At 40.6% G+C, this 22,742-nt stretch overlaps 1 protein-coding gene across 3 annotated transcripts in view; it reads left to right on the top strand.

Moving 5' to 3' along the window:
• THOC7 (THO complex subunit 7) overlaps window positions 1-22,742 on the top strand; it is a 29,771-nt gene that overhangs the window by 1,261 nt on the left and 5,768 nt on the right. For 2 of the 3 annotated variants that reach the window (XM_003811601.5, XM_008963998.3), the window contains exon 2: window positions 22,610-22,727. The exons of the other annotated variant lie outside the window; for it this stretch is intronic. In XM_003811601.5, coding sequence (XP_003811649.1) covers window positions 22,610-22,727 — 118 coding nt within the window. The remainder of the gene's footprint in view (window positions 1-22,609; window positions 22,728-22,742) is intronic. 3 annotated transcript variants of the gene reach the window in all.

The raw sequence follows: 22,742 nt of genomic DNA, 5'->3' as shown, positions 1-22,742 counted from the left end.
GACCACCAGGGTCCCCACATTAAAGGGCCTGGCCGTGGGAAGAACAGTGATAGGCCCAAATTTCCAGACTGATAAAGAGTAGTGGAGGTGGGAGGCTACTAAAGACCCAGGAACTTCATGTGGAATTTCAGCTTTGCTTCATTCCAGTTTCATTTATTTAGTGGATATTTATCCCTCCTGGACTAGGCTTTGGGATTACAACCCAGAATTAACAAGCAAGAACTTTTCCCTCTCCAAAATTTTGGTCTGAAGGGAAAGAAACATTGACTAATGAGTTTTAAGAGTGACAAATATTACCACAAGGAAGTACAAGGTTGGGAACTGTAGGAACATGTAACAAAGATTATTTATCCAATCAATGGAAATGAGAAAGCCTCCTCAAAGAAGTTAATCCCATTTTTGAAGAATAAATAGATATTGGACTGGTGTTCTGGGTTGGTAGCCACTTGTATAAAGACCCCAAGATGTTGGAAGAACTCAAAGCTGACAGGTATTGCTAGAATTTAGAAAGTTATGAGCCAGAGATCTCTAAGGGCAATAGGAATCCATTAGAAGTTTTAACACTGGTGTGGTGTTAATCAGATTGGCATTAAAACACACACACATGGCCGGGCACAGTGGCTCACGCCTGTAATCCCAACACTTTGGGAGGCCAAGGCAGGCAGACCTCTTGAGCTCAGAAGTTCAAGACCAGCCTGGAAAACATAGTGAGACCCCATGTCTACAAATACAAAAAAATTGGTCTGGCACAGTGGCACACACCTGTAGTCCCAGGACTTGGGAGTCTGAGGAGAAAGGATCACTTGAGCCTGGGAGGTTGAGGCTGCAGTGAGCCAAGATCGCACCAGTGCACTCCAGTCTGGGTGACAGAGTGAGACCGTGTCTCATTAAAAACACACACATACACACTGTCTCTGTTATGTGCAGAATGATTAGAGGAAGAGAAAATGAGGAGCTAAGTTTCCTCGCCACTTACTAACGTTTACGTAGTGCTGTTAGGTATTATTCTAATTGTTATCCCCATTTTACAGATGAAACAGACACAGGTTAGCTTGCCTAAGGTCGCACAGATAGTAGTTATAGAGGGTCAAAGGCAGGGAGACCACCTGCAGAGTTCCTGCTCTTCACTATTATGCGTCCTGTGTCTGCTACTTCTGCAGTGGCCCTGGTGAGAGACAATGAGGACTGTGACCAAGAGGGAATGCAAAGAGGACAGGTGGGAGGGAAATAGGGAAATTTGTGAGGTAGAATGTCAGGACTTCAGGTATTGAATGGATGGTGGGAGAAGGGATTTAGGATGATCCCAGGTTTTTGACTTCACTGTGTGCCTGTTAGTGTTACTTTTCTATTTATTGAGATTGAGATGTCCAAAGGAGCAACAGGCTTTGTCAGATGGGAGATAGGGACAGAAGATGAGTTCTAAAGTAATGACTGCAGTCAAGTGCCCCCCCACATCCTTAAAAGCCACAGGAATCTCTACCCTGCCACTTACAGACTGTCTCAGCTTCAGTCTCTGAACGGAGATAATAATAAAATCCACATCAGCGGATTGTTTTGAGGATTAAACACAAAAAGTTGTAAAGGGCTTTGCATTGAGTCCAACACATAATAATTAATATTCAGTAAATATTAATGTCAGAGTTGTTTTACTAATCTGTCTTCCACTTTCCTTTGATGTGGACTTTGCCTTCTCTCTTAATCTGCACAGGTTGCCTTTTCCTGCCTTTTCTATCAGGTGACACTCCACTCATTCCTCAAGACCCACCTCAAAAATCCCCTCTTTTCTTTCCTAGAAGTAGTTGACCTTCTGCCTACTAGCCATATTATTTTATGCATATTGCTGCTGTCACCCTTAATACGTTATTTATATGCCTTATGCTAGAAAACATTTAAGGCAGTTCACTGTAATGAGAAAATATAAAAATTAAACGGATTAGAAAACAAGACAAAACATTGAGATTAGGAAAAATAAAGGGAAATCAGAAGTGGGGTGATCCTCAAAATGCAGGAGGATAAAGTCTAGTACATTAATTAACCAAGCTGTAAGTGACCTGTTTCTCCAGTAGGCCATTCTGAGAGGCAGGACCTCGTCTACTCTGTGATCTAGTGTTCATGAGAGAAGGCAATCTTAGATGCCCAGGAAAAGCACTTTTTTTTTCTGATTTGAACTAGAGGAAAAGTTTATCATTGAGGTCTTTATAAATGAAAGCCAGTGTCATATCCTTAACCTCTTTTCAGCACTGAAGATCATAGAGCTGTTTTGTAGCACATCCCTTGCTAGGTAAAAGAAGGCTAAATCACAATTTAGAAAGACATTCTAAAGCCAGTAGAGGCTGGGTGTGGTAGCTCACACCTGTAATCAATCTTAGCACTTTGGGAGGCTAAGGCAGGAGGATCACGTGAGCCCAGGAGTTTGCGACCATCCTAAGCAACACAGCGAGACATGATCTATACTACAGAATTTTTCAAATTAGCCAGGCGTGTGTGGTGGTGTGCACCTGTAGTCTCGGCTACTCGTCTCTACTAAAAATTTTCTAAAATTAGCCAGGTGGAGTGGAACACACCTGTAGGTAGTCCCAGCTACTCAGGAGGCTGAGGCAGGAGGATCACTTGAGCCCAGGAGTTGGAGGTTGCAACGAGCCATGATTGCACCACTGCACTCCAGCCTGTCAACAGTGCTAGACCCTGTCTAAAAATAAATAAATAAAATCAATGGACAATGTGGTTAGGTGGGTAGTGGGTAGCTCTGCTGATCTGGCTTGATTCAAATCAGGGTTTTTTGATTGAATATCTAGACCACAGAGGAAAGACAAACTACAACTTCTTCAGACAATCCTCTATAAACATGGTTTTTGTCAGCTGAGCTTTTGAAAAAATCAAGCTGAAATGAGTGGTATGTGTGATCCGTCAACAAGTATTTATTGCATACCTTCTAGGCACAATGCAGGGTCCTGGCTACTTTGCAGTGAACTAGACAGAGGAGGGCCCTGGCCTCTGCTTTGGGGAAAGAAGCCATAGTGTGCAATCAAATAAGTAAATAAGATAATTTCTGAAAAGGAATGTAATTAAGTTCTGAGAATGAACTTGATGGAATGAGGACAGAGAGTAATGGGGGAGGGCAGTGATACCTGACAGGTTCAACCACATGAAGAGCCCAGGAAAGTATTCCAGATAGAGACAACAACTAGTGCAAAGGCCCGAGGTGAAAACAAGCTCTGCACCCTTTAGAGGAAATAAGGAAAGCCATTGGGCTGGATCTAGGGACAGGACTGCATCCAGGTGGGCCAAGAGGAGTACGATGCAAAAGGAGGTAAAAGGGAGCTCAGGAGGAGCCTTGCAGGCTTTGGAAAGGAGACTGAATTGTCCTTTGTGGGCATTTAGAAATGATTGGAGGATTGTAAGCAGGAGAGTTAGTGATCCAATTCATCTTTTAGATCATTCTGAGTTGCATAAAAAATGGATTCTAGGAAGGCAAGAATGGAAACAGGGAGTCCAATGCAAAGTATTCCAGATGAGAGAAATATGGGCTTGGATTAGAGCGATGTTAGTGTGGAAGATAGAAGTGGATGCTCTTGATATCTCATTCATCCTCCTGGAAAGCTCTTGGAGGAGTACCAGTACCTGTCCATGGAGCTTACATGAGAGCCAATGTCTTTTACAAATTTGAGGTGCCTGTATCACTGTCCCTTCATGTAATCCATTCCTCTGGGTCTGCGTATCCAGTTGGACTGGGAGCTCTTGAAGAAGCAGCCCTTTATTTCCTGCACTCAGTTTGAGGAACTGCCCTGCTTTAGAGTAACTATAGCTACTAGACTGGATATTTTCACCACTACTGTCATGTTATAAGTGAAAAAGTAGAGGTCTTTGGAAGTTAGTGACTTGCAGTCACACAGCTAGTTTGTGACAAAGCCATTTTCTCTCCTTCCCTTGTTGCCAACTCTAGCAGTTTGGCTAACTGAAAAACAGTGTGGATGTTGTCACTGTTAATTTAAACTATGTTAACTGTATTTTGTATGTGTTAATTTAAAGGATGCTAAATATTGTTAGTACCCTGATAGAAATCATTTCAGAAGCACTTTTTGCACTACAGAGAACATTAGGTGATATATTGATATGCCAGAGCAACAGATGAGAGATAGAGAAAGGGGTTGGGGTGGAATGTGGCTCTACATTCTGTTTAATAAAGCTTGCTGGTTTTGACGGTAGCTTTTTTTTTTAACTTAGAAAAATGTAATGCATGAATATGTACTTGTTGCAATGTGAAATAATGGTTTTTAATATGCCTACGAATAATATGACAGAATAATGGAGCTGCATTATGACTTTCTAATAATGTAATTGTATATATTTTTCTGTGAATGCAGAGGTGAGTAGTAACTCATCTGTGAAAGGAAGATAATAGTACACACTTTGTAGAGTTGTTTCAAGGATGAAACATGATAATATATGTAAAGCACTTTGAAGTTGAGTGACCATTTAATTTATTGTGTAAACCAGGACACTTTTCAGAGTGAAAAGAAACAAATAGGTTGTGTGGTCACCAACTAGGATGGTATAAATGCTGTGCAAGTGTTTGCTGCTGCTGTTATTCCTATTTCAATTGCTGATCCAATGTTAATTAGACATTTGTGGGCACAGGGTTCATTTGTTTTTGGGTTTTTTTTTCATTAGTGCCATTGCATTTGCCCACTTTCTTCCATCTTCTGTGGCCCCAACACAGGGATAACTGCTGCAGTTCAACTATGAAATGATGTTTCTTTAGCCAAGATAATTGGTTTTTCAAAGCAAGATGGACATTTCACCTTGACTTTATTAGCACTATACTACTCTAAACATTTAAATAGAGAAAAAAAAGACAAAGGACCTCAACATGATGTTTTGCATTTCTTTTCCTTTTAAAATTTTAAATTTAATTTTGGTGCACGTAATTTACCTTGGCATCAGCAATTTATGTAGACCAGTCAGAAGTATCTTAGGAGAGGTTAATATCTACATGGAGGAATCAAACCATCTTATTGTTCCTTCCACCCACCTTTTATGTGTCTTCTTAATATTGTTGACCTTAAAAATTGTTTTAATGGTTTTGAGCTTTTTGAAAGGAGGGACCAGGTGTTATTTTACCATAAGGAATGTAACACAATGGGCTAATATGTGTGATTCATCTTAATAACATGAGCTGTGGTGGTCTAACGATAAATCTTACAGGAATCTGCATGAACATTGTTTTTACATGGCCTTAGTCTCTCTTCTTGTTCATTTAAAGTAGGTCAAATCAAGCCAGTTTTCTTTGTTGTTGTTAACATATCATAGCTTTATTCAGTAACAGAGTAGAATTTTTAATACAGAGAAAATGAAGTACCTGAGAATGATAAATAAGTTTACCACCCAGTTAACCACTGTTACTACTTCATAAAAAAAGTACTACATGTCAGTAAATTCAAGAAGAAATGCACAATATGAAAAATGAAAACCTTCCCCTCTTTACCTTCCGTAATAATTCCCCCCCAGAATGATTTTTAATGCCTCTAAAAGGTAAAAGTATCTTCTCTGGAGCCTGACTCCTGAGTTTGAGTTCCATTTCTATTCCTTACTTCCTGTGACATTTAATTTTTGGCAAGATGCTTTTTCATTGGTAAAATAGGGATAAGAATATCTATAATGAGGCTGGGCATGGTGGCTCATGCCTGTAATCCCAGCACTTTGGGAGGCCGAGGCGGGTAGATCACGAGGTCAGGCGTTCGAGACCATCCTGGCTAACACGGTGAAACCCCGTCTCTACTAAAAATACAAAAGAATTAGCTGGGCGTGGTAGCGGGCGCCTGTAGTCCCAGCTACTTGGGAGGCTGAGGCAGTAGAGTGGCATGAGCCTGGGAGGCGGAGCTTGCAGTGAGCCAAGATAGCGCCACGCACTCCAGCCTGGGCAACAGTGCAAGACTCTGTCTAAAAAAAAAAAAAATCTATAATGCTGTTGTGTAGGTTAAGTGTGTTTATATGTGAAAAGCATCTAAAGCAGTCCTTAGCATATTTAAGTGTTATGTATCTGCTGGCTAGTATACCAGTGGGTATATATGCTTGAAAATTTTATACAGTCATTTACACACTGGTCTGTATTCAACTTCTGTGTACCCATAAAAATTTTTTTAAGTGATATAGTAGGTGTGTATATTTATGGGGTACATGAGATATTTTGATACATGCATACAATGCAAAATAATCACAGCAGGGTAGATAGGATATCCATTGTCTTCAAGCATTTATCACATGTTATAAACATTCTAGTTATGCTCTTTTAGTTGGTATAAAATGTGCAATAAATTATTGTTGACTGTAATCATCCTATTGTGCTATCAAATACTAGATCCTATTCACTCTATGTTTTTGTACTGGTTAAGCATCCCCGCCCCTCCCCTGCCGCCACACACCCCACAGCTCTTCCCAGCCTCTCGTAACCATCTCTGCTTTCTACCTCCATGAGTTCAGTTGTTTCAATTTTTAGCTTATCATGGAGCTCTTTTGAATATAAATCTACCTTATTCTTTTATATCAGTGTGTATAGTCTATTAATTTTTTAGACAGATCCTCTATTGGCATTTAGTTTGTTTTCAGTTTTTTACTCTTCCAAACAGTGTTACAATGGAGATATTTGCATAGATATATTCGCGTACTTGTGGGAATAATTTCTAAAAGATAAGTGAAAAGGTATATGTGTCTTTAATTTTGGTATATCTTGCTGTAATGCCTTAGTAGCTAGCTGTTTTCCCCACTATAATCCTGTCTGAAATTGTTATCCCTTCCTGTGGCTTTCAGTTTGGCACCTACCAAATTTTTTGCCAAACTGCATTTAGAAAGGAAATGCTAATCCTCACTGGTAGATCACAGGATTACTAGTTCACAAAGGCAGGTGAGATTGCAGCCTTCCCTCAAAGGGAACCACATTTGACCTGCAATTTAGCCTTAGCAGGGAGTTACATAACAATGATGCTATTGCCTCTGGTTGTCAAGCCTTGACCTGTCTCTGAAGTTGTTTTGTAATCAAGGTTTTAATGGCAAATATAGGGAAAGAACAATTATGAATTTTGAAAACGTTAGTCTGGGTTTATGAGAAACTCCCTTTTATGCTAAAATGAGAGCACAGCTAAAATGGCTGTGTCATCTGACCAGAGGCCTAGAAATCGGGAGTTGCTCTAGTAACTGTAAAGGAGTCATTTCTTCCTGCCTCTATGTTTATGAAAAATAGAGTTTTAAGATCTAAGGACTTTTTGAGGCTTATTTGGTGTCTTGAATAATTTTATATTTCTTCTGGCTATATGTTGGCATATATGTATCCCATTTTGCAAGTAAATATTTACATTTCAGCATAAATGTGTCATTACTGATTTTAAACTGATTTTGAAAGACAGATATTTTGTATGTGCAATTATGGTATAACGAAATCCAGTAGGAAGTCATAAGTTCTAGAATTGTGATAATAGTCTACTGTTAAACCAATCCTGTTTTTTTATGTTTTCAGTGGTTAACATTTAGGCATATTGGATATGAGGCATTTTGATGAGCAAATATGTATCTCATGCCCCTGCCTCATAGACAGTATACTCTAGACAATGTGTGGTCATATTACTCACTAATTAATACGTGAAGTTAATTGCTGCCTCCTTTTCTTGACTCAGATTCACACTCCACAGTCTTTCCAGGAGCTAGATGGATGGTATTATCCAGCCATCGTCCTACAAGCCTAAAGCCAGGTGGAAAACCACCATCCTCACAGCAGGTGTCAAGTATTTTGGTTTAGAAACTCTTTCCAGATGATGTTGATCCTCATAGTAAAGAAAGTAATTATGACAAGGAGTGATGTTGATAACATAAAAAAAATAACAAAAAATCTGCTAAGCCATCTTTACTGTTTTTACAGGATAGACCAAAGCCCAGCAGAATTACTAATATAAGCATTCAAACTGCTTACAGAGGGTTTCAAGCATGATAATTTGTGAAGTCAACGTGTATAGTAAACAAAACATGTTTTAAGTGTGTTCATTATGGAGCTAATTGATAAGATGTCATTAAAAATAATAATGCTCATGGCATTTGTGTTAGGAACTATCAGCAGCAGTCCATCTTTAAATTTAAAAAGAACAGAGGCTATTCTCAAACTGAGAGCTTACCTTTTTGTTTTATTCTGTTTCTGTTGGAGCTGTGCTCTGTACTTTATACATGTTATTTCAATAATTCTTGTCCACAGAGTTTTCTAGGCAGCAACTCTCTATGCACAATTTAAGCTAGAAACGCCATGACCTTCCCAGTAAATTTGAGACAGAAGCAAATTTGTAAGGAATCCTAACTGGGCAAAACTTGATATGCATAAATGCCTAATATGTATCTACATAGATATATCTATAGATAAATCTTCAACATTTACTCTGACTTTTATAGGATGATACAAGTTGTGGATTAAATTTTTTTTTTTTTTTTTTTGAGACGGAGTCTCGCTCTGTCACCCAGGCTGGAGTGCAGTGGCGCGATCTTGGCTCACTGCAAGCTCCACCTCCCGGGTTCACGCCATTCTCCTGCCTCAGCTTCCCGAATAGCTGGGACTACAGGCGCCCGCCACTATGCCCGGCTAATTTTTTGTATTTTCAGTACAGACAGGGTTTCACCGCGTTAGCCAGGATGGTCTCGATCTCCTGACCTCGTGATCCTCCCGCCTTGGCCTCCCAAAGTGCTGGGATTACAAGCGTGAGCCATAGTGCCCGGCCGTGAATTAAATTTAACATAAACATAAGGATAACATATTTTTTGTTTTCGTACTATAGACAGACATTGTGCTCCTTTGTATACTTTTATTTCCCTTAAGTTTCCCAATATTTCTATAAAGTAGATAGTTTTATTCCCATTTTACAGATGAAATCAGATGTTGGTCTTACGTGAATATACACACATGCACACACAGTAAACATTGGGTGGACTAACCAAAACATTGGCTCCAGTTTTTGTTTTGTTTTGTTTTTCTGGTCTAGGCAGTTGGCTGTGAGGTGTGCTTAGACTAAAGAGGGAGAGGGCTGAGTGGGAGGAGGGCCTGTGAATGCCTGGACAGGGAATTCCCTGTGCTGCCAGAACTAGTGGTGCCACACTCCTACTTGTGCCACCCCAATGTTGGCATTGGCCCCTGTTTTTTCCTAACCAAGTCATCTGCTCAGTCCTAACCTGCCTTCTAGGACCTGTGATTCTTTTTTTTTTTTTTTTTTTTTTTTTCTGTTTTGAGACGGAGTCTCATTCTGCCACCCGGGCTAGAGTGCAGTGGCGAGATCTAGGCTCACTGCAAACTCCACCTCCTGGATTCAAGCAATTCTCCTGTCTCAGCCTCCCGAGTAGCTGAGATTACAGTTGCATGCCACCACGCCCAGCTAATTTTTGTATTTTTAGGAGAGACAGGGCTTCAACATTTTGGCCAGCCTGGTCTCAAACTCCTGACCTCAAGTGATCTGCCCACCTTGGGCTCTCAAAATGCTGGGATTATAGGCATGAGCCACCGTGCCCAGCCAGGACCTGTGATTCTAATCTCTCCTTTTTAGTTCAGGCCATGTTAGCTCCTAACTGTGTATTCTTTGGTAGCTTCCTAACTAGCCTCCCTGCCTCTGGGCTTTTCCCAGTTACAATCCAGTTTGTACATCCTCCTAAAAATTCTGGCCCATGAATCTTTAGCAACTCCCAGTTTCCTACCAGCAAGATGTACAAGTATAGTATTTACTGGTGTGACTCCCAAAATCTGACTCCCAACTGCTTGTATATCTTTGGGTCCTGCTATTTGTCTTCACTCATCCAGCCTCCCTAGTGTTCTACACACTCATGCCCCAGATTCAGCCTTTCATTCCCCACCCAGCCTCTGCTAGAGCACAGCTTTCTCCCTGCCTGGGGTGAGAAGAAGGAAAGGACTTCAGCTTTCTTTTTTAACAACAGCTAACAGGTTTTGAGTACTCATATGGTTCAAAAATCAAATACTATAAAAAGATAATCTCCAATCTTCCAGTCTGTTCCCCATCCACCCCACTTATACTGCCTTCTCTCTTGGTGTAACCCCTTTTATTAGTTTTTTGTATATCCTTCCAGGGTATCTATACTGCTCAGCACTGCACTAGTAGGGACTCCTTGTGCCCCTTTGACGGGTCTCTGTCTGGGCTTCTAGGCTGTCCACAGCATCCTTTGAAATCTAGGCGGATCTCTTGGAAGGTCAGAGAACAACTTGCATTCTGCATGCCTGCAGAATTAGCGTCATGTAGATGCTACCAAGTTTTATGGCTGTATCTTCCCAAGTAGTAAGTCAAGCTGCACTTGGGCCTTCTTGAACCACAACTGGGGTGGCCGAGGAGCACTGTGCCGGAATGCAGGGAGCAGAGACCCAAGGTAGCTCTGGGCAGCAAACCTGTGGAGGGCACCCTAGGTCAGTCCTCCAAAACCATTCTACCCGCCTATAGTTCTGGGCCTGGGTCTGTGGTGGGAGGGACAGACTTGAAGGTTATTTTTTAGTTTAAAGATCTCAATTGGCTTTATTCTCGATTCTAGAATTGGGCCACACATCATTCCATAAAATAGAATAAGTGTTCCAATAAGCCGAGGAGCAGAGGCTGGCTTTATATACAGAGAAGGGCTAAAGAAAGTAGAAGCACAGAACAGACAGCATATTAGTCATTTCAAAGCTACTCTTCTTGTAAGGTGGGGACAGAGAGGCCAACAATAGAAAAATAACTAATTAGTTAACATGAGGTTATTTCAGCCTACCTTTTTTGTAGAGAAGCAAGGACTAAAGTAGAAGGAACTTCATTATTATACCCACTGAAGATTTAAACTGGCCTCTTTGGGAAATTAGCTGTTATTCTCTTCTGATCTCTTACAAGGTTGGGTAACGACTTAGTCTAGGTTTGGTGACACGGAACTTTAGCATGGGTGACTCCATTTTGATTTTTAGTCTGGTCCATTGGGACATAATACAAGAACTTAGTCCAAAACAATGGCCTCCTGTAATTTTTATTTGACAGTTTTCCCTTTTGGTCAGGTTGTTATGTAGGTGAGAGTATAACCAAAACTTAGGTCATCAGTACTATCAGTTGCCATCATTCTGAGTTTCCAGTCTCAGCATGTGTTTATAGCTTATTGTGTCCTCCCCATTATTATAAGTTTGTTTGAGTTTTTGTTGTTCCAGCTAAAGACATACCATTTGATGCTTGACAGATGGCTCTCTGGAAACATTTAAAACTTTTTGAGAAGATACAGTACACCAGGGAGACTACTGTTGTGATTAGCAGGTGGAAAACATGAAGAGTTTGGAGCTTTCTCCTTAGCCAGGATTCCCATGAGCCAAACCAACTAAAATCAAATAACTAGATGAGGAGTCTACATGTTTTAACAAAGTAATCTGCTCTACAATACCCAATGTATTTATGTGCAACAAGAAATATCAGTTGCACAGATTGATCCCTGTTTAATTAATCGATATCTAGCCTCCCATGACTATCTTAAATTAAAGCAGAGGTCAGGTGCAGTGGCTCACGCCTGTAATCCCAACACTTTGGGAGTCTGAGGGAGGTGAATTGCTGAGGTCACGAGTTTTTAAGACCAGCCTAACCAACATGGTGAAACTCCATCTCTATTAAAATACAAAATTTAGCTGGGCATGGTGGTAGGCACCTGTAATCCCAGCTACTAGAGAGGCTGAGGCAGGAGAATTGCTTGAACCCAGGAGGCAGAGGTTGCAGTGAGCCGAGATTGTGCCACTGTACTCCAGGCTGGGCGACAGAGCGAGACTCGTCTCAAAAAAAAAAAAAAAAAAAGAAAGAAAGATAAATTGCACAGATTGCTCCTTGTTTAGTTGGTAATCTAGTATCCCATGACTATCTTAAATTAAAGCAGAGGCCAGGCATGGTGACTCACACTTGTAATCCCAGCACTTTGGGAGGCCAAGGTGGGTGGATCATTTGAGGTCAGGAGTTTGAGACCAGCCTGGCCAAAATGGTGAAACCCTGACTCTCTTAAAAATAGAAAAATTAGCTGGGTGTGGTGGTACGTGCCTGTAATCCCCGCTACTTGTGAGGCTGAGACAGGGTTATTGCTTGAACCCGGGAGGCAGAGGTTGCAGTGAGCCGAGATCACACCACCGCACTCTAGCCTGGGCAATGGGAGTGAAACTCCATCTCTAAGTAAATAAATAAATAAAAGCCGGCAGTCCCAAATTACTTCTAGGAATTACTGATTGTGAAACTGTATAGCATTATCTAGTCAAGGGAAAGAAGTTGGCATAAATAAGGAATAGTTAAGAGGAGTAAGAGTCTTCTTATGATGGGGAGTCTTATTCCAATGGTCTTGGGAAAAGTTGTCCCCAGCATGAAATCGGCAACTTCTCATCCTGATTTGCAGTTTGATTGTCTCTGGTGTGACATCAGGCATTCTGGTGAATTCTCTATGTGGCACATGTATCAGATGAGATATGTCCCTTGAAATTTACATCGAGTTGTCCAGCTTTCACTTATAGGGCTTGAGAAACAGCCGTTTTTGTTATTTGAGAGTCTTAGCCAGATATTAGAGAAAACTAGAAGAATTCAGAATCCAGTCTAGTCTACTAGTGAAAAAAGGAGAAAAAGAAAAAAGAAAAGCAAAAACAATGAGCCAGGCTACAATCTAATAACAAGGCCACTATAACTTTTTTTTAACGTAATTTTTTTCTCTACGTTCACCCTCATTTCTACAAAAGATAATCACAGACCAATTTGCCTGATTATTTATAAAAGTGCAGCAAGAATAACTACATAGCCGTCTTTTAAATTTGCTTTGCTGCAAACTTTGACAAGGAATCTCAGATTAGAATTTTAGAAACCTCTCAATGTTAGGAAGCCAAATGAAGGCACACATCAGACTTTGCCTGCTGTATCTAGTACCTTGAGGTTCATGGGCCTGCCAGGAAGTGACAACCTTTACTCATTCACTATAAAGCTGAGAATCCTTGAAGCTAGACATTCTTGTTTTTTTGAGATGGTGTCTTACTCTGTCACCCAGGCTAGAGGGCAGTGACGCAGTCTTGGCCCACTGCAACCTCCGCCTCCTGGGTTCAAGCAATTGTCCTGCCTCAGCCTCCTGAGTAGTTGGGATTAGAGGCTCATGCCACCACACTCGGCCAATTGATTGTATTTTTAGTAGAGACAGGGTTTCACCATGTTGGCCAGGCTGGTCTTGAACTCCTGACCTCAGATGATCCACCCGCCTTGGCCTCCAAAGTGCTGGGATTACAGGCGTGAGCCACCATGCCCAGGTGAAGCTAGGCATTCTAAGAACATTTTCAAATATGGTATTCCTGTCAGAGCCTTGATAATATAACCACTGTTTCCAATTGTATCCTGTTAAAGAGAACAGATTCTTTGTTGAACTTATGCAGACAACCAAATTGCCTTAAAAATAACAGTACTAACAAATAGTTTCCAAATTCTGGAGATATCAGGTAGAAAGAAAAAGCAAATGTTTCTGTTTTTATTCATAAAAGTATGCTTTACCAAATTGCTGTAAGCTATAGATAGCTTTTAAAAAAAGAAGTTTCCTTAAATCTGTAAAACAAAATATTAAAAAAAACAGCAATGTTTCAAATAAGGAAGCCATGAAAACCCATAGTTTTTATTTATCAGTTCAATCAGTCTCATGTAATTAATTCGTGCTCTGTTTGATCTTGGTTAGCAGTTTTACAAACCCATCAAATTTGTCGACCAAAAAGTATCTGAGACAAGTCTTAATCAATTTAGGAGTTTATTTTGCCAAGGTTAAAGACATGCCACAGCATCAGGAGGTCCTGAGATGTGCCGAAGGTGGTTGAATTACAGCTGATTTTATACATTTTAGGGCGACAGAAATTACAGGCAGACATCAGTGAATACACGTAAGATGTATATTGGTTCAGTACAGAAAAGCAGGACAGCTTGAAGGTGGGGGGTGGGAAGGACTTCCAGCTCATAGGTGGAGTCGATTTTCTGATTGGTAATTGGTTGAGTTATTGTCTGAAGACCTGGAATCAATAGAAAGGAATTTCTGGGTTGAAATAAGGGGTTGTGGAGGCCAAGGTTCTGACACAGATGAAACCTCCAGCTAGCAGGCTTCACAGAGAATAGATGGTAAATATTTCTTATCAGACTTAAAAAGGTGCCAGACTCTTAATCTCTCCTGGATCAGGAAAAGACCTGGAAAGGGAAGGGGATTCTCCACAGAATGTAGATTTATGAGACAACTTTGCAGGGCCATTTTTAAATACATCAAAGAAATATATTTCAGAGTAAAATACTTCAATTTATTTCAATGTCTGCTGTCATGTGATGTATCTTATTGGTACAAAGAGTCTGTTTGGTCAGTCTTAAGATCTCTGTTTTAATGTTCATGCTGGTCAGTTGTGCCTGAATTCTAGAAGGAGGGTGTAATGAGGCATTCTGACCCCACCCCCATTCCCATCATGGCCTAAACTAGTTTTTCAGGTTTACTTTGGAAAGCCCTTGGCCTATTGAATGGGTGTCCATTCAATTGGCTGGAGGGCTTAGAATTTTATTTTTGGTTTACAGTTTCTTCATGAAACTTTTGGAAATTTTGTCCAATGGTATAAGCTAAAAGTTATGTCAGAGTTTGTTTTTTTTTGTTTGTTTTTTGAGACAGAGTCTCACTCTGTTGCCCAGACGGGAGTGCAGTTGCACGATCTTGGCTCACTGCAACCTCTGCCTCCTGGGTTCAAGCAATTCTCCTTCCTCAGCCTCCTGAGTAGCTGGGATTACAGGCACGCAACCCCACACCCGGCTAATTTTTGTATTTTTGGTAGAAACAGCGTTTCGCCTTGTTGGCCAGCCTGGTCTCGACTCCTAACCTCAAGTGATCCGCTCGCCTCTGCCTCCCAAAGTGCTGGGATTACAGGCGTGAGCCACTGCACCCGGCCTTCTTTTCATTCTTCTGATATAGCTTTTTGGAGACACAGCACTTTAGGATTATAATTGCTTGCAGAAAGCTTTCATAAAAGGCATTAGAACCAAAACAATTAACTGTGGACAACATGACTTAAAATGGCCATGGTTAAAACCTGATGAGAGTTCATTAAAATAATGATGAAATTGACAAGGAAATTTGGTTATTTTTCAACCAAAATTATGACTGATAGCATTTATACCAATACATACCAGATTTATAGGAACTTTTTTTATCACAGGGTGGGTGGGAAGCCTGATTTTAGGGGCTTTCCTAGAAATTTTTTTTAGCAGTCCTTTTTCCAATGTCCTGGTTATTTGCACAAGTGGTGGTACTTCCTATTCGCCTACGCAATTCTTCGATCCATTCCCAACAGACTAGGAGGCGTTCTAGCCCTCCTACTAGTGAATTTTTGGAAACTGCTGTTTTAGGGATTGCTTATTTGGGGAAGCACCCTAGGACAGGCCCAAATGTCATTCTAGGTTGCTGGTTGTCATGGAGCTGAAATACTTGGGGAATGGCTTTTCAAACTGTAATTTGCAGTCTTTTGGGTTTTGCCTGACCCATAAGTAGATTGGACGGGACTTGTTGGGTACTTGATAGAATTCTCAGGAGACTATCATTCTGCCTCTTTCATCCATGTGGGGCTCCCTGGAGTACACCAACACATATACTAGTTGGTACAGATCAAGTATACTGGGGTTATAAATTACCAGTAAGGCCAAGCACGGTGGCTCATGCCTATAATCCCCGCACTTTAGGAGGCCGAGGTGGGTGGATCACCTGAGGTCAGGAGTTTGAGAACCAGCCTGGCCAACATGGTGAAACCACGTCTCTACTAAAACTACAAAAAAATTAGTCTGGCGTGGTGGTGGGTGCCTGTAATCCCAGCTACTTGGGAGGCTGAGGCAGGAGAATAGCTTGAACCCAGGAGACGAAGGTTGTGGTGAGCCAAGATTGCGCCCTTGCACTCCAGCCTGGGCAACAAGAGTGAAACTCCGTCTAAAAAAAATAAAAATTTTTAAATAATAAGTTACTAGTAAGACCCTGAATTCTTCAGAAAACTTGTGAAATTTTTCTCTAGGTTTAGGAAAATCTTGAACTGTGGCCCTGAAGTCCATTTTTGTCCAGGGAGTGCAAGTCGCTTGGGGATTATCTCCTGATTTTTCAGATGATTCTCTTATAAGGAAACTGTTTAACTGCTTTTTTCAGGGAAGAAAGGCAATTCAGACAAAGCAGACTGAATATTTAGTAGTAGATTGTAAATATTCAGGCAAAGAAAGAGAGAGAGAGGCAGTAGGAGTTACATCAGTTTTACCATCCTTGGTAAGGGAATATCTTTCATTTCCAGCTTTTCATTAGCTCTTTACAGTGAATCTTTTTAAAAGGTGATTTTAGAGGACTGTCTCTTTGAGGCTTCTGAATGCCAATAAGAATTTTGTTCTCTCTGCATAATTTGGGAGGCTCGGGGTTCGAGTGCACTTCTTAGATGAATAGTCTTTTTCATGTGGAACATTCCATGTAATGGCATCATAATTCTGAATTATCTTTTGTAAGATTTTGCCATTTGTAAATATTTGTAGCTTCCAGAACCAGAAACCTTATACACAAAAAAGGCAGACTGGCCAGAAGGGAGGGTACTCAGATCTTTAGAAATTAAAGAAACCATTTTATGTTGGATATTGGGTCTTCCAAAGCCAAAATGGCTTTGGCTTTGAGATTGCCTTGACCAACTTAGCTAATGACATTTCAGTTTCTTTTTTGTCTGACCCAGTCAGATGCCTGAGGCCTCCCTCATCTAAACATGTAAGAAAAAAAGAACACACATACCTATGAATTCCAAAAGCCAGAGTTCATGTCCCCCTCCACCTCATGGTAATAACCACTTACTGTGACTGCCGTTGGTTACCTTTACTACTGCAGCCCTTTATGGTAGCCACAGAGAGTGTAGCCCACATTTCCCTCTGGTCATATGCTGGTCACCAATGGGATGCAACCCGTATTTCTGTCCAGCCACATTCTTCAGGGCTTGACCCAAGCCTTTTATGGCATCATGCATGAGATATCACCAGAGTGGGAGCCGAAACAATGTAGTCATTGCCAGTGACTTGTCAGCCACTATGAACCCAGAAGTCATGTGCCCTGCCACAGCACAAACTAACCCTAGGTACCCCAAAGTCAAATGTCCTCTCACAGCACAAACTAATCTTGATACCCCCAAAGCCAAAGATATCAGTGAGCTTAAATACTTAAAGAGAGCAGAGCTCAGATCTGAGGGGGACTTAACCCTCAGGGCTACATGAAGGAGATAGTACCCCCCACCCCCAGAAAAGAAGGTTAGCATCACCTTTTCCTGTGTTCCTCAAGGAGTCTCAGGTCAGCTGTCTCCAGGTCCTTTTGTGGTCATCTGTCAAGAGACAAAATTACAACAAATTTAAAGATCTCAATTGTCTTTATTTATGATTCTAGACTTGGGCAACACTTGCCGCTTCCATATTTTCAGGTATTATAGCAACAGCCACACTGCCAGTACAATTTTCCGTCTTACTCTGTTTTCCAAGGCTGTAATAGAATACCAGAGACCGGGTAATTTATAAGCAATAAAAGTTTATTTGACTTACGGTTCTAGAGGGTGGGAAATTCAAGATCAAAGGGCCAAATCTGGTGAGGGTCTTCTTGCTGTGTCATAACATGGCAAAAGGTATCACATGGCAAAGGAGAGTGTGAGATGGAGAAAAGAAATGGAGCTGAACTCACCCTTTTATCAGGAGCTCACTCCGAGATTACTAACCTATTTCCACAATAGCTGCATAAGCCTGTTCATCAGGGCACAGTCCTAATGACCTGATCACTTCTTCAGTCACCTCTTCAAGGTTCCCCCTCTTAATACTGGCATGATGGCAATTAAACTTCCTTCTTTTTTATGTATTTATTTTAAAATGACAGATAACATTGTGTATTTTTGTCATGTACAGCACGATGTGTTGAAGTATATATACATTGTGGAATGGTTAACTAGCTAATTAACAAATGCATTACCTCACAGAGTTATCATTTTTGTGGTGAGAGCATATCACATTCACTCTTTTTACATTTTTCAAGAATATACTATATCATCATTAACTATAGTCACCTTGCTGTACAATTAGGTCTCTTGAAATTTATTGCTCTTGCCTAACTGTAAGTATGTATCTTTTGACTAACATTTCCCCAACCTCCTTCTCCCTAGCCACCCCAGCCTTTGGTAACCACCATTATACTCTCTATTTCTGTGAGACCACCTTTTTTAGATTCCATATGTTAAGTGTGATCATGCATTATTTATCTCTCTGTGCCTGCCTTATTTCACCTAGCATAATGTTCTCCAGGTTCATCCATGTTGTTGAAATGACAGGATGTCCTCCTTTTTATGGTTGAATAGTATTTCATTGTTTATGTATGTATGTGTATGTGTAACACATATTTGTGTGTGTAACACATACACACATATATATATACACACACATCCACAGTTTTGTTTTTTTTTTTCTGAGACGGAGTCTCACTCTGTCGCCCAGGCTGGAGTGCAGTGGCGTGATCTCGGCTCACTGCAAGCTCCGCCTCCCGGGTTCACGCCATTCTCCTGCCTCAGCCTCCTGAGTAGCTGGGACTACAGGCACCAGCCACCATGCCTGGCTAATATTTTTGTATTTTTAGTAGAGACAGAGTTTCACTGTGTTAGCCAGGATGGTCTCGATCTCCTGACCTCGTGATGCGCCCACCTTGGCCTCCCAAAGTTTTGGGATTACAGGCGTGAGCCACCACGCCCAGCCCACATTTTTTTTAATTTATTCATTTGTTGGTAAACACCCAAATTGATTCCATACCTTGGCTATTGTGAATAAGGCTGCTATAAACGTTGGAGTGCAGATGCCTCTTTGACATACTGATTTTATTTCCTTTGGACACATAACCAGTAGTGGGATTGCTGGATCATATGGTAGTTCCATTTTTAATTTTAAAAGAATTATTTAGGGCTGGCACAGTGGCTCATGCCTGTAATCCCAGCACTTCGAGAGGCCGAGGTAGGCGGATCATTTGAGGTCAGAAGTTTGAGACCAGCCTGGCCAAGATGGTTAAACCCCATCTCTACTGGAAATACAAAATTAGCTGGGCATGGTGGCACATGCCTGTAATCCCAGCTGCTTGGAAGGCTGAGGCAAGAGAATCGCTTGAACCCAGGAGATAGAGATTGCAGTAAGCCGAGATCATGCCACTGTACTCTAGCCTGGATGAAAGAGTGAGACTCTGTCTCCAAACAAACAAATATACATACAGTTTTTGGAGGGGTTGGGGCAGGCACAGAGGCTCATGCCTGTAATTCCAGCACTTGGGAGGTTGAGGCATGTGGATCACTTGAGTTCAGTAGTTTGAGACCAGCCTGGGCAGCATGGTGAAACTCTGTCTCTATTAAAAAAAATACAAAAATTAGCTAGGCATGATGGCCTGCATGTGTAGTCACAGCTACTTGGGAGGCTGAGGTAGGAGGCTGGCTTGAACCCAGTAGGTGGAGGTTGCAGCGAGCCGAGATCGTGCCACTGCATTCCAGCCAGATCAGTGGTGAATTCTGATATTTTAGTGCACCTGTCACCCAGGTAGTGTACTACACAAGTGTGTACTTATACCTAATATACCCAATGTAGTTTTTTTTCCCCTCACCCCTCTCCCAGCCTCCATCTTCTTAATCTCCAGAGTCCATTATGTCACTCTGTATGTTTTTGTGTCCTCATAGCTTAGTTCCCACTTATAAGTGAGAACATATGGTATTTGATTTTCCATTCCTGAGTTACTTCACTTAGAATAATGGCCTCCAGCTCCATCCAGGTTGCTGCAGAAGACACTATTTCATTCCTTTTTATGGCTGAGTAGTATTCCATGGTGTATAGATACCACATTTTCTTTATTCACTCATTGATCAATGGACACTTAGGTTGTGAATTCTCCAGCTCATATTTTCAGTTTTTTGAGGACTCTTCATTTTGTTTTCCATAATACCTGTACTAATTTACATTCCACCAATAGTGTATAAGGGTTCTGCTTTCTCCACATCCTGACCAACACTTGTTATTGTTTGTCTTTTTGATAATAGCCTCTCTCAGTGGGGTGAGCCAGTATCTCACTGTGGTTTTGATTTGCATTTCCCTGATTAGTGATGTTGAGAATTTTTTCATATACCTGTTGGCCATTTGTATGTCTTCTTTTGAGAAGTGTCTATTCAGGTCATTTCAATGGCTGTTAAATTTCAACATGAGTTTTGGAGGGGACATTCAAACCACAGCATCAAACTTTAATCTCTCTTAGATCTATTAATATTTTTTCCTCTCAATCAGGGCACTCACTCCCCAGGTTGCCTTAGATGTTGTTTTCCTATTACTTAAATGTATTTACATTTGAAATCCCCAGTCCTCAATACAGTTGGAGATCCAGGCATGTAGCAAAAAAAATGGTATTTCTTGGAGACTTGAGAAGAACACAGATAAGACTAGCAAAGGAACTGTTGAATACCATCAGTGCCACCAGATTCACCCACTAGATGCTTCTTTTTAATAAACTTAAAACATTTGTAGTAAGAAAATTCTATTAGTATTTATTTCCTGCATTTTAGTCTCTTCAAGGACTATGTTATTTGTCTCAGTCTCTTCAGATAATATTGGTGGTGGTTAAAAAACTGAAAGCATTAGTTTGTATTTTTAAAATATAAAATTAAAACACTTGATGAATATGTAGCTTGAGCAGTCTGTCAAAGCCATGACTCTGAGAACCAAACCCAATTCTAAAAATGTTTATCTGATATTATCACAGAATATATTTTAAAACTGGAGCCATCTGCCTTCCAAAGTTTATCTCCGCTGCACCTGCGCTCAAAAATACTTCTGCCTACACACAGGAACTATTGTTTAAAGATTTTGCTGTTGATTCAGCATGGAGGCTCTCCAGGAATTATTCACACTTTAAAATTTATTTTAAAAAATAATTACTGCGTCCTATAAAAAACAAAACAGAAAACCCCCCAAATTCTACAAAGACATGCAGGAAAATTATCTTTTCCCACCTCTATCTGTAGTCCCTCTTACCAGAAATAACCGCTATTACAAGTTTCTTGTGGATCTGTCCAAGGATAGTCTCTCAATACACACATGCATGTGTGATACACATGCCCACACGCAAAGCCTCCTTTTTCCGCACATATGGCAACATATTGTATACGCTTTTCTACACCTGTTTTGTTTTCATTTTACTTAATGTATCTAAGGAGAGTTTTTTGGTATCAGTATATCTGCACTATTCTTTTGGCTCATACTATTACATTATGTGAATGTTTCATCATTTAACCAGTTTCTTACTGATGAATAGGTTTGCAATCTTTCTACTATAAACAGTACCACTAAGAACATCCCTTTATGTCTGTCTTTGTGCATGAGTGCACTTCTATAGGACAAACTTCTAGAATTGGAATTATGGGGTCAGAATGGTAGTGTGTTTTTAATTTTATTTGTTATTGTTCAGTGGCCCTACAAAGAATTACCAGTTTGCATTTTATTAGTGTATAAAAGTGCAGTTTTCTAACACCCTTGCCAACAGTTTTATCAGATCTTTTGCCAATCTGATAGTTGAAAAATGACGTTTTACTGTGGTTTTAATTTGCCTTGCTCTTGTTACGATCCAGCATCATTTTGTCCAGGAAAGAACACTAGCTCAGGACTGCCAGGCAGACAGATTTGGACCCCACTTGTTGGCCATCATTGTCATCTGTATTTTTTTATTTTTTATTTTGTTCTTTGGAGACAGCATCTCGCTTTGTTGCCAATAGGCGCTGGAGTCCAGTGGTGAGATCATGGCTCAATGCAGCCTTAATCTCCGAGGCTCAAGTGATCCTCCTACCTCAGCCTCCCAAGTTACTGGGACTAATAGGCACATGCCACCACACCCAGCTAATTTTTATTTTTTGTAGAGTCAGAGTCTCACTGTGTTGGTCAGGCTGGTCTCAAACTCCTGGGCTCAAGCGATACTCCCTTAGCCACCCCACCCAGCCTTAAATTATATGTTTATCTAACAAATCCATTCCTTTTTCCCTCACCCATCTCATTTTTTTTTCCTAGTTTGCCACTACATCTTTTAAATATTTCCTGTCTATTCCTTTTATCAGTGCTTCTCAACAGCCAGAGACATGAACATTTGGAGTTCTGTCTGTCTGGGCGGGTTATTTCACAAAAGGTTCTCTATGAATTATTGGCTTATTTCCTTGATTGTACCTGAAAATTATTTCCACTCAACAACCCAGTAGACTGCCAACTCTGTAAGGATGTCTTTTCACTGCTATTACTCCAGCCCCTAGAATAGTACCTGACACACAATAGTCATGCAATAACTTTCTTTTTTCTTTAGTATATAAATATTTTTGATTATATACAATAACATAAACTATGCATAACATAAAATTTACCATTTTAGCTAGCCATTTTTAAGTGTACAGTTCAGTGGCATTAAATACATTTACATTTCAATAATTTTCTTTTGAATAAACAAATGAACAGTGATACTGGTTATTTGTACTTGAAAGTTACCAAGAGTCAGATGGTAACATTGCCCTTCTTTCCTGCAGACGAAGTTATACGGAAGCGTCTCCTCATTGATGGAGATGGTGCTGGAGATGATCGGAGAATTAATCTGCTAGTGAAGAGTTTCATTAAATGGTGCAACTCTGGGTCCCAGGAAGAGGGGTATTTCATTTTCAC

The sequence above is a fragment of the Pan paniscus genome, chromosome 2 (assembly GCF_029289425.2).
Source record: "Pan paniscus chromosome 2, NHGRI_mPanPan1-v2.0_pri, whole genome shotgun sequence".
Classification (NCBI taxonomy): domain Eukaryota; kingdom Metazoa; phylum Chordata; class Mammalia; order Primates; family Hominidae; genus Pan; species Pan paniscus.
Note: the sequence above shows the minus strand (reverse complement) of the source record. Positions and strands in the feature narration are given on the sequence as shown.